General features: G+C 49.5%; 1 protein-coding gene across 1 annotated transcript in view; it reads right to left on the bottom strand.

The window, feature by feature from the left end:
* The window catches only part of LOC131207497 (uncharacterized), a 140,855-nt gene extending 128,037 nt beyond the window's left edge, over positions 1-12,818 (bottom strand). The window contains exons 1-2 of the mRNA XM_058200112.1: positions 12,712-12,818; positions 12,569-12,627 (exon numbers count right to left, since the gene is read on the bottom strand). Of these exons, the coding sequence (XP_058056095.1) occupies positions 12,569-12,627; positions 12,712-12,818 (166 nt within the window). The remainder of the gene's footprint in view (positions 1-12,568; positions 12,628-12,711) is intronic.
* Positions 12,819-13,205: the final 387 nt, after the last annotated feature.

Below are 13,205 nucleotides of genomic sequence, written 5' to 3'. Positions count from 1 at the left end.
CTCGATGCTGTCGCTTTGGTAACTCCCGTCCATTTTCGAGGCCAAGACAGGGGCTGTCCGCTACTTGAAGGGTTTTCTTAGCGGCTACACGAGCTAGCTGGCCTGTTTGTGTAATCGGTGTAATGGCCGCCGGACGCACGGACCTACCACGAAACGTCATAAATCTCTGAGCATCAACGCGCGTCTGAAAATGAAGAGGAAATAAAGCCCACGGCCCAGAACGGTGTCAAGTACGCGGAGTCGGAGATTTATCTGTGATTGTTCAGTGGACCGCCTTGCATTTAGATTTAAAAAATGACGTCCTTACACCTCGTGCACTCTTTGGTGCACTCCGGCAATCAGCCAATGAATGCCAGTCACCACCATCGATTGTGTGAGTTCAGCCCAAGAAGCCGCGTTCGCTGACTGGCTGGCGCAACATTGACCGGATACGGTGACACCATCGCGTTTTGTACAAACTTCAACGGTTGGCCGTCGTGAGCCGCTTACCTAAAACGAGAAAAAAACAAAGACTTAGTTAAGCCACAAGCATACGGGCACCGAACGTTTGGTTTGATTTGATGAAATAAAACCGATGGGCAGACAAAAGGGGAAACTATAACGAATATTAATATTCAAATAACCGCGTCGAATGATTCGACTTCGAAGAAACTTTCTCTGCTCAAAAGCCATTCAATAGAAATTCAATATTCCAAAACTCATGGCGCCCAGCATCACACGCTGCAAACTACTCGCACGAAGCAACAATCATCTGCTCGAAAACTGTCTGTAATCAGCATTTCCGACGTCTCCGCAGGCCATTATCAAAATATCAATTTTCCGCCCCAGCGGGACGAACATCGACAGCAACAGTGTCCTCGCCACTGCGCCACTTGAAGACATACGTTCGAGCCAGGTCCTGGTCCTGCCAAGCTCCGGGAAGGAAGTGCTACCGGATAGCCAAAGTCCTTATAATGGAGTGTCAGTTTCCGGACGGCTGCGCTCGCCCGTCAACGGTGAAGATGATGCTCGGGGCCGTCACTTCGCCCCGAAGATCCGCTCTGCCGCTGAGTCGGAATTTCTGTCAATATTACCAAATCGCTTTAACGATTCATCCACTCGTGTGTGTATGTGTGTGTATGTGTGTGTATGTGTGGGTGCGTGTCGATTGTTGGATGCCCATTCTTGGCTAAGCTGTTGATACAGCGCCTCATATCATATCGTAAGCTAAAAATTGGAAGCGCAGCGCAGAGTGCTGCCCGCCACAAGCGTCTAGAGGCAAGTGACAGCCACACAACAATATGAATCCCTCCTGCGTGTCAATAATCACCATTCTGGGAAGGACTCCACACACCTCGAAAGTATTGCGCGAATGGGACGCTTCTGGGTAGAAACCAGAAAAAAAAGAAAGAACAACCGACCGCTCGATCGCTGCTGGCAAATGTTGGCCAAAAGTAAATACGGTTAGCGGTAATAAACAAACTGGTTTGTCCGAAGATGGCTCCCGGTGAAAGAAAACTGGGTCGCCAGAGTATGGCACCTCCATTTGTGGGCGGTTCGTCGCCTGCAAACATCACCCGATCGGCGATCGTTGAAGTCTTTCGTCCGTCGAAGCCAATCGATCGCGTTTATTTGCCACTGTTGCAAAAGAGGATCGATTTATTGATTGAATTTCACGGCACATAGTAAACTATAATATGTTAAACATTTTTCAAGTTAATAAAGAATATTATAATACCAAATGAATCGTAAAAAGGCAGGAAAGGCCGTTCCCTGGAAAGGTTGCAAAGAAACCAAAGCGTCAATGTAAAAATAAGCAAACAAAAACCAGGCTTCTAAGTCAGATACACCCAACGCGAAACCTTCGAAACTCGAAGAAACTGTTTTCGAAGCCAAATATTTTCGCCGGTCTCGTCGAACAGGAACTTTTGCAAGCCGATTGCCGACGAGCTTCACAGGCACCGCACCTGGCGGCGTCGGAGGTCTTATCACACAGGGCCTCTTGCGCCTCACCCTGCTGCCCACGATGAAACAAACAAAACTTTCCGGCAATAAAAACAGCATCAACCGCACACACGCGAGACGCGCGCGTTTTATCCGAGGCCCAGAACCAGACCGAGACTTTCAACATAACGGTGTCGGGCGGCGCTCTGAGAGGCGGGTTTATTTGCTCGGATGTGTCATCATCTTCGGATTATCGGCGCACGCCAAGCGTTTGTAGCGGGAGAGTGAAACTTTACGAAAGTTGCCATCACGTTATTTTACGACCCTTATCCTTCTTATTTTCGGTATCGCTGTGACAACGCGCGACACACATGAGTCACAGCCAAGTCGGCCTCCGCCGTGTTAATTTCGCACCCAACAAGAAGCACCCGCTACCGTCGTACACCTAGCGCCGTGATGCTAATTTCCCTATTTGCTCTCAGTGGCTTTCAACCTTATTTTGGAATCGATCCTTCAGATAATATTTGCAAAGTGAAAGATTGCCCTCTGGATCCGTGCAATTACACGTATCCGAAACGAACGGAAACAAGTATTCACCTGATAACAGGAAGCGCTTTTTTCGGACCAGAACGCAGCACCATTAGGGAACCATTTCACTCAACACGCCAACTAAGCGCGGTCCGCGACGTTACTAATCCCCCCCGGGGTCGTTCAAAGTGCCCAAAGCACTCAACACGATGGGATGGGCCCGGCATCGTTAATCGCCTTTTAATCGCCGAACGACTAAGCCGGGTCAGCCGGGTCGTTTCCGAAGCACCCACTGGCTTTTCCGTGCCATTTTGCGTGTTTTCCCCGAAAAAACCCCGTTTTCCTTTTTGCTTTTGTCTGTGCCGGCTGCATGTTCTACAACGGCCACGACAACCGGAGCCCTGCCCGATTGGACCTCTGACCAATCTCCTGCTGCTCGTCGTCATATTTTACTGACTTCTCTCCCGCTGGTCGTTATCCGCTCTATCGGTCGGTCACACACGCGGCGCCAGTCACTTCCCGGTTCCCGGGCTTCGATCCGGTCATTTGGGCCAGTCATTCCATTTTCGTCTTGTTAACCTACTTCAAAACCTCAAATTACCATCATCAAAGTGCGGCCGTTTTTTGTGCCATCCGTCCCAGTGACGTAGTGAAGTGGATACCCGGACACGGGCCGTAACCTTTTAACCCGAACACACCGGAGGCTCACCGGACATGCATCTCGGAAGAGACGTTCCTAGGATCGGACACAAATCACCCAGCCGCTGGACAGGAATTCTCCCGAGTCGGGAGACACAGAAAGGGGGCCGCTCGACGAGAAGACCGAAATGTGATAACCGTCGAGAGATGTAGATGTCATTCCCGGTGCGCCTGGTTCGGCCGTGCTGTGCAGTGGCGAAAGACAAACTATCGGACGAGCAGCTCGTCTAGCCGGGCCTGACACTTTGTCTTGGGGTGTCCACCGGCCATCGTTCGGCTTTGATGAGTGGCCCCGGGGCTGGCTTCAAAAGAAACAGTCCAGGCTCCTAGGATGCATTGGCCACGCACCACCAAATGCTGTGGGGGACACTGAAAGGTTCGCACCAATTTGCTTCCGTCCCAGTTCCGATACAGTCCCGGAAGCGGATCTCACCGGGACTTAGTTCTCGCCCGAACCACACACAAAACGCCATTTAGCCGGGAGAGTTCAGGAGATCCCCGGAGAGCGGTTGCAGGTGGAGCAAATTATAGGCGCTTAGTTTCACCGGAAGTCCTGCCACAACTTCATTCGGCCATGCCAATCCGCCACGCACGACTATGACTACGATGTCCCCGAAAGGGATGACAGCCGGCGAAAGAAGTGCTGAGGGCTAATGAAGAATCGGGCCGATCGGGCTGAGGTGGACTCAGCCATCAAGGAGCGGAATGTTTATGATTCCCAAAACAGGCGCAGGTGTGGGCTCCCTGTCGCGAATGGCCATCCCACCCAAGAGACAACTCAGCTGTGGCGCACTTCAGACCATCAGGATGCATTATTCAGCGTCGGTTCACGCACACACAGAGACGCATGTGCGCAAGGTCACCAGGAAATGGCCACCTGCCACTGCATCACGCCGCCCGTGCGCCTGTATCAAACGTCTTGACGGTGCCGCTTGTCCCAGATCCGGTCGGGACGGGACACACGTCGGATGGCTGCTTCCCGCGGGATTGCTGCACGCGGGACAGCCTCTCTCGTCCGGAACCGGTAATGGAAGGCAAACAGTTTAACGAGGTCGTGTACACGAGAACCCATAAACACTGGCGCCCTCTCTCTCTCTCTCTCTCTCTCTGTGGGAGGCCCTTAAGCGTAGCGAGCACAATTAGGGAGAGCATAAAAAAGGGCATAACACCCCCAAAAACCCATCCTGGCGCGTCTTGAGACCAGGACCCAAAGTGCCCGGGAAAACTATCGCCGCCACTTCTTCCAACGGTGCAAAGCAAACGTTTGTCCTTAAAACATGAGCACCCGTGGCCGTGGCTTGTGTGGCTTTAATTAAAACGTTTTACACACCGGCCGTTCGCGTGTATATGTGAGAGCTCGCCCGTGGCCACAACAAGTACGACACTTACCCAATTTAAACCGAGCGCAAACGGGCGCGCCATCTGGTGGAGCTATTTTCTTTGCCACCTCCAGCCAAGCACAGAAAGCAGGACACTTCTCAAGGTTCTACCCAGCCAGGGAGTAGTGCAACCACACGGCGTACTAAAACTAGCCCCGTCGGCGCCACAGACATTAAAGTGCTTTTGGAGAGCCTTTGGCAGATCGTAAAAGCGAATAATTTGGCAATAATTTGCCTTTAGTCCGGAGTTCGGTGGTTCGGGTCCTTTTTACGGGCACTCACAAACTACCGTATTTTTCCGTGTATAACGCGCACCCGTGTATAACGCGCACCCATATTTTACGAGACCAAAATTGGAAAAAAAGTTTTTTACTTTACATTTTTCAGATATGTGGTATCCAACAAATACCAAATGATAATAATATATTACTCTAAATACTCTATAAATATTCTAAAGTAGACTACAGATAAAATGCGTATACATTGCAAAAGACATACTAGTATTTTATATTTCGTAATAATCTTCAAACTCATATTCACTGCTGTCTGAGAAATTGATATTCTCTAATTGCTCTTCACTGTACTCCTCATTCTCACTCTCTGAAGAGTCCTCATAAATTGCAACATCTTCAGATCCATGCTGATGCCACATTTTTTAAATGATTTCACAACAACTTCTGTTTTAACTCCCTGCCATGACTTAATAACGATATTGTATGGATAATTATATTCCTAACAAGTGTTTCATTTCATAATTTATTCAATAATACCATAGAATATGTACCTAAAAGGGCACATTTGTATGTTTGGAGGAGACAAAATTTTTACTCCCCTTGTATAACGCGCACCCAGATTTTAGAGCTAAAAAAATTGGGAAAAAAGTGCGCGTTATACACGGAAAAATACGGTACTGTACATCAGCATCGTGCTAAAAGAACGGTTCTCGTTTAATGTAAACTCAACTCGTAGTAATTAGGGAAACATTAAAAATCAGACAAATGCCAACCGGGCCCATCGACAGGCAAGCCGAATCCAAGATGATCCGCTCTGCTATCGAATTTAATTAAGAACCAATCAACCAGCTCGGGCATCTCGGAGGGCGAACGAAACACCGGAGACGAAAAAAAAACACAACCATAACAAAGTGTATTTATCTTGGATCCATGCTTCAATTAAGAGGTGAAATTAAATTTAATACTACTTCACAGTGTATCCCTGCGCGCGAACAAAGCCCCCCCAGGGTGGGTGATTTTTATTTATGGGCCCTCCCCAATCAAATTATGTGTGCATCGGCGCCGGCTCCGCCGCCATTAGCAGCGCGCAACCAGCCAAACGTAAACCAATTTCTGTTTTATTAACGCACATTTCCACCGCGAGCGCCAACCCGCCAAATCTAGAGGAACATTCTCAACACACAATCGAACTCTCTTTCAGTCTCTCTCTCAGTCTCTCTCTAAGTGTCTCTCTCGGTCTCTCTCTCTCTCTCTCTGTCGGGCAAATGCAAACGAGCTGAAGAAGCACAACTTCGACCGAATCAATTATCCTGCAGCTATTATTTCTTAATTTATCGTAAAGTTTATTCACAACATCCCCCCAACATCGTCCTCCCAACATCCTCGGACGGTACACCGGAGCAGCGGAGGTACTGGTAATGGTGTGCCCGTACTGAAGCTTCCGGAGACGGGAAACTATAACTTCCCATCCGGAGGCGCATCGGCGAATCGGACGAGGATGACTATTGATCGGGCAATCGTGTTCCAATCCCGTCGTGGGGCCCCCAAAACTCAAGAAAATGGGCCAAACACGCTCCGGACACGAAAGCCCGGCAGCCGAAATGGAATCCATTTTCAATTTGCGCAGAGTACCTCACACATAGCCATCGCCCCCCCCGGGGTGATAAGGCTCTGCACGACTCAAGAGCGCCCGGAGAAGTCGTCACGGATCGTCAGGCCCGACCAGGCCGACAGGACGAAGTTTATCCGCTGCACGACGTGAAAGGAGGAGTATTTTAATTACGCGACCCACAGCCCGAGTTCATCTCATCAGCACTGCACTCGCTCCGCCTAATGTGGTTCCGGTTCCCAGTTGGGTGAGTTTATTAAAAATGGATCGGTTGGCATCATGAGTGATCGATCGGCGCCGTCGCATCGCCGTCAACGCCGGTTGATGTTGTGCAGTGTTTGCAATTAGCTCCCGGAAAAGAGCCCGGACTGGCCGGGCGAATTTAACGGCAGACGGCGCTACCGAAAAGAAGCGGCAAAGAAATCCAACAAAAAAGGGTAAACTCGCGGAAAAGTTTGATAACTATTCCAATTTGTGCCCCCGGGGGTGCAACCGATTCGCATCGAGCCGTGGGCGATTAGAACCAGCGAAGCCCGCAGAGAAGCGCGATGTCTGTGAAAACTTCGAACTCCTCAAGTTTTCCCGCGCCGACCTCCAATTTAAAGCGCCCGCCAGCGTCATCGTTGGTTTCCTCACTGATGGTCCTTTTTCGGTCTTTTAGCGAATAATTAACATCCGGGGCGCCAACGTTTCCGACTGTGTCCGGTGGTGGTGGTAGCAATGGAAAAATCATCACGATGTCGCGTCCGGCGAAGCAATTGGAACGCTAATAAATAGTGCAAAATAAACCTGCCGTGTTAATGTGCTGTTAGAGCACCAACAGAGTGTGCTTCTTCCTTTACGGGAACCCATCGCTTTGAATGCTTGTTTTCCATTATTGTTACTACTGCGTCCTGCTGCGTGTCCTTCACCTACTGCTACTGCTGGCTCCCAGCATTTGGCCGTGCGAAGCAATGGGATTATAAGCTGTTTTGTCGCTGTGCACCAATACTAAGGTCCGCGCCCTACCCCGGCATAGAATGCCCTTTATGCAGCGTGCGCCACCCGAAAGTGCAATTGCACGCCACACGGCACACGGCTGTCTGGCATCTGTTCACGTCGTGCTTTATTGTTTTTATTTGTGTTTCCTTTTTTTTGTATGCTTTGCTCCATACACCTCTATCTTTTTTCCTATTTAAATCGTGTCACTCCTTCTACGCGGCTCCGTTCCGCTTGTTCACCGTCGTGCGCGCTTTAACCGCTCGATTGCCTTTGTTTCGCGTGCAATGTTGCGATTCGATTTTCCGCTCAACAGGAGATCACACCCGAGATCGCGCTACAATGGGCCGCCCAGTGGGGCACGGCGGGGGCTTGCGAAACAAATAGAGTGAGGTGTGCGCGACCCGTAAAACAGGGCGATCATTGGAGTGCTTTGGAGTCCAACGGAAGGAAACGCACGGATATGGCACGGAGTGATAAGTTATAGGAGGTGGCAGTATTTGCCAAGCGCATTTATGCATGGGCAAAATTGTTAAACGACAGTAAGGGAAAGTAAAAGGCGTTAAAATGAAACAAAAGCAGTCCTTGAGAAAAGAAAATAATAAATTAACGCAAAATTAGCACACACAAAACAAAGTGAAGGTCGTAATGACATAGATCGTTAACTTTTAAGATGCGTAAAAATTCACAAAACTAACTAAACAAAAAAATTTTATATTCATTTTTTAAATTGAATAAATAATGCATGATCACATTAGGAAAATACGTTAGGAAAGAGGCAGAAAACGTTATGCAACGCATCGGATGTGGAAAGCTAAACTAAACAACTTAGATATCAGAAAAACCAAACACTATGCCAACCAGAATAAACCAAAACATTCAGCTAAATCCGCGGAATCAGGAGAAATCGCAAAGCCGGCGCTACAAAGGCAATCTATCACACTATTGACACGGTAGTGTTTCGCGCAGTCTAAAATTGAGCAGCAATACCGCCATTGTACAGCTTCAATTTCACGGTGCACTAACCGAAAGGGTAGTGCAGGCCTCCACGAGCCTTCACGCCAAGCGGAGCTAAGTGTTTTGATACTGATTCTGCACATGCTTCGCCTTTTACCCAATTGGGCAACAAAACGCTAACACAATTAGCTCGCGCAACGTGAGTGCAAACAAATGGTGCTGCACCTCATGCAAAGTGGGCGAGCTAGAGAAACATAGAGAGAGCGTGAAAGAGACAGACCGCGGCCAACAACAAAAGAAAAAGCATCAATAAAATCCGCTCCCTCGCTCGCTGGCCCTAGTAGCAATAGAGTGCTGGCCTAGCGCAACTAACTACACCGGATTGTTACATAAAAAAGTGGCGTGCGGATGGAGAAACAAAACCAAAACAAAACACACACAACACACTCTCGCCAATGCGGGCCAGCGGGACCGATATCGCACAAAACGGAACAATGAACAAATCAACACAACACTTCACCTCCCCGTGCGTACCGATTGATTCGCTGCTCGGAGTGAATTGTTGCGTTTTAATTTTGTTGCCGGAAAAGTTCATCTAGGCGCGGGGCTCAATCTAAGCGGCCACAGGACCCTGGTACAATCCGCGCACGGTTAATTATTCAAATGCCGCGACACGCCGGCTGAATGGGTGGTGCCGAGCGCGCAAACGCCGATTTTGTTCCTTTGATTTACTACTTTGTTGATGCAGTGCAGTCGGTTTGAAGGCGATCGGTTATTGTCTTTTCACAGTTTAATTAGATTTTTGTCGGTAACTTGCGCGTTCAATCGAATGCGTCTCTGGTAACAGATTGAAAACTGTCAGGTTTTTGTGTTCAGCTTGATCAGCTTCTCGCGAACAAAACCGAACGAAGGGTTTTAAGGTTTGCAAACAGTTCTCCTCGAAACATAACGCTTGTCCCACGATCCCTAGGAAGTTTTTACGAAGAAGTCGTTCAGCATGAAACAAGAAGCAGTTATCTCTGTGAATCATAAAGTATTGATCAAATCTCGGCAAATTCTATTTGGGTCTATTAGAATTGAGATCAAATTTCATTAGCCGATCTGAAGGACGAGCATCCTTATGGCTTAAACCAGGGATTCATCAGAAAAAAAATGACAAAGCAATATTTTCTAGTGGCCCGTGTGACGTTACTGTCTCCTATGCTGGGCTTCAGGCAGTACCTACCGGCGCACATACAAAAATAATGCATTGATCGAGACATAATGTTCTGTCAGTTATTATCACATTCATCCCAATGACTATCATTCCATTTATTTTATCACTATCGTGATATCGAACCTACCATCGAATGATTCCTACGATAGTTAATAATATAAGTTGTGGTCGATAAACTTCATGGTTTTGAAGAAGGTTCAAACTACTTTGCAATCATTAGTTCAAGTACGCGAGTAACAAACATTGCGAAAATAGGAAAATTTTATATAAAAAATACATTAACAAATTAACGTAACAAACGGGGCCAATTCCTCGACGGGGCTTCAAAATGATTGACCGTGTGCATGCAAGCATGCTCACCGGGGGGAAATAGAACGCGGGGCAAACAATCCGGAATATGCCGCAACGGCAGTAAGTCCTTCTCCCGTGGGACCCGTTCTAAAATGCAAACGGTCGCCGCTAGCAACGCACAATATTTGTTACAAATTTAACGACTGTTTGCCGCGGGAACCACCGCGCCGGTCGCTTACAAATAACATATCCGCACGGAATGTGTTCCGTTTCAATTATCTCGGTGTTTGAATATTATGCTGTCGAACGGACACAGTCCCCGATGCGCCGGTGCAACCGACTGACCGCGACCGTTTGCAGCGTGGAGTACACGACCTGAGCGCAACTTGTACAAGCCCTTGCTGCGCGCCATCGGTAGGATTATTAAACTATAATGCACCAATAGGTTGCAAATGCGCCTAGAGCGAAGGCTGGTTGAAGTGCAGCCTGCAGCCAAGAAACGGGGAGCGGGGAAAGCGCCCGGGACCCGGCATCGTAACTGAATTATTGAACAGAGCAGCATAATCTGGATTGGACCGAATAGTTATTAAAATGTATAATGCGATTTTTTATGGCTCAAATTGAACGAAGTGCAGCTTGAGCTTGAGCTTGTTAAAATGGAATCATAATATAGTCTCATAACTTCGAAACATTCCAAAGTGTAATCAAATACCCGCACCGGTTCGGTTTGCAAAGTTTATCCGTTCTGTAAATTAACTCTGAGAGAAGCATGCCCACGGTGCACTATGACGATGGTGATTCCATGGCATCCGGCCACCGTTTAAAGGTATCCCTAAACCAGGTCCATCGCCATCCCATTCAGTTGGCAAACCAAATCAAAACTAATTTTCATCCCAACGCCAACAGGACTAATAATCCACATAAAATCCTTTCAAACGCAACCCCGTCACTAATGAGCAGTAGGCAAAATATTCATCGCGCCCGGCCGATCAGTCTGCACTGATTGAAGTCGAGCATCGTCAGCGAGTTATTTCGTGTCCGGGACTTCAAAAATCGCTACCATCGGTACCGGATGGCTTCGGGGGCGCAACAAGCAAACCGTACCCGCTGCCATGTCGGAAAATGATGCATTAAATTAAATCATTGCCCCAGTGTAGCGCAGCAGTAACTGCCTCCTTCCGACCGGAAAAAGCTTAGCGCCCCGGATAGTGGCACCGCGTTCGAGCAATTAAAATCGGGTCACCGGCTTTCGGAGCTTAATTCAATCAATCCATCAACCGGAGTGACCGGAGTGGGTTCCACCGTTGCATATTCCTGGCCGCCGCGACCTCCTTCGGCCACGGCACGGCGGCTGATCGGCTAGCGCAAGCAAAGGGCGTAACATATGCTGTTATAAATAATTTATCGTAAATTTCAATTCTGCCAGGTGACGGGGCACACGCTCGGCCGGGGCCACCTATTCTCGATGGAGCGACGTGATGAAGGCCTTCAGCATCAAGCGACCGTTTTTCTTCCCAACACTGCCATCAATTAAAAACCCTCCCGATACCCGATCCGGGGGTGAAAGCTAAACTCTCTTCCCGGACAACGTGGCCACCTCACCGACACAGGGGTTACACGCTGTTGCCCGATATCGTTTACTGGCCACCATGCTGACGACGTGTAGCTTAATTTTCTTGGGCCCTTTTTTGTTTACGATTTTCCAGCACGAACACTCGATTAGTCGTTCAGCACCTCAACGGCCACCAACGGTGGTCGGCGAACCAACGAATGTTCCTCCGTTGGTTGTCCGCAGATGGAACGTATAAAATATTGATGCGGACCGCGCCGTCCGACATGTAATTGCTAGGAACGGCTATCACGTCGCATGAGAATTGGAAAATCCCAAGCCGCAGAGTCCGGCCAACCAAACCAGTCCACCGAGCAGGCAATCCATAATCATTCAAAACTATCGAAAAGTCATCCGAGAGAGAAAAAAAACCCCAATACTTCATATCAAATATTCTTTGACTGCGGTTGAACTATTCGTGTATAGATTTCAAACTGATCCCTCCCGGCAACCCGTATAATGTTGCAGCCCGTTAAAAGGGGTTCACTCGAAAGCTGCACACGAATGAGGGATGAAACTACCGGTTGGATGAGCAAACTGAATGGAGCCCCCCGGCGTTGGATTTATTTGGAAGCCAACGCCAGCACGCAAAGTACACACTTTCCGCTCCGCGGTGGAAAACCGTGTTTTCGGTATAAAAGCTTCAAAGCGAAGTGAATTGAATAGCAGGCCCCCCTCGGGGAAGGTTGCACATCGGTTAACCGGTAAGTTTTCCATTCAAAAGCACCCCGGCAGTTCCGGCGCGCAAACGGGCAGCGGTGAGAATTCATCACCGACCGGGTTTATCGGAAAACTCCCCAGTTCTCCGGGTGGGCGTGGGGCGCCGGACGCTCTCATCAGTAACCAACGAATAATCAGCATGCCAAACCGGGCCACGCAGCAGCCAAACACTAATCAGCGCCCGGTAGGTCGTTTTGTCGTTTAAACCTCTAATTAACGTGGCGCGCGCACGCTGGACGCTTTCCGGGGGCTCTCTGAGGTTGAATTTATGTCCAGTGCCGGCCAGCGGACATTCGTACCAATAAAATGAATCAATTGTGCACAGGAAAGTGGCCGGGAACCTCCCCATAACACTCGTAGTGCTCCAGCCAGCCGGTCTACTGCGGGCAGGAAAGAACAGTGATCACAGTCGCTCTCAATACTAACCTGGGGCAAGAGGAGACGCCTGAACGGCCAGGATGCCGGCACCGGACCGGAGCCGTCCGCTGCCGTCGCCGCCACCGCCGTCGCCGCCGCTGCCATCGCCCGGTAGGGTCGAGCCACCGAGCAACAGGCTCGCCAGCAGCAGCTGGAAGGCCGAGCCGCCGGAGCGTCCGACGGTCGAGGGTGGTGCGGGCGCCGGGGGCCGACACGTTAGGATGAGAAACACCCCGAATATAATCCTGTTCATTATCATCCGAACGTAATGACATCACCAAATGCTCATTTAAATTTTAATTGAATGCACACACATCGGGAAGCTTTGGTGGCCGGACCCCGGACCAAACGGTGACGACGCTCGCTGGAACGCCTGGGGAGCGGGCCACTGGAGCATAACCAGCAACAAAACCACCCCGCCGCCTCCGGTGCCCCAAAATCACTCCGCACGCACGGGAACGGATGTCTGCATCGTGGGGCCAGTCGCAACCGGAGCCACCGACACGATGCGCTGGCTGGCGTCGGTCATTAAAGCTTCATCTTAATGCCCGAAAGCCCTCGCGCACACACACACACACACACGCCCACAGGCACACCCACACACACAGAGGCCGGGAACTGGTCACCTGGACCACGCACACAACGC

Source organism: Anopheles bellator, chromosome 2 (assembly GCF_943735745.2).
Source record: "Anopheles bellator chromosome 2, idAnoBellAS_SP24_06.2, whole genome shotgun sequence".
Classification (NCBI taxonomy): domain Eukaryota; kingdom Metazoa; phylum Arthropoda; class Insecta; order Diptera; family Culicidae; genus Anopheles; species Anopheles bellator.
This window is presented reverse-complemented; position numbering and strand designations above follow the sequence as displayed.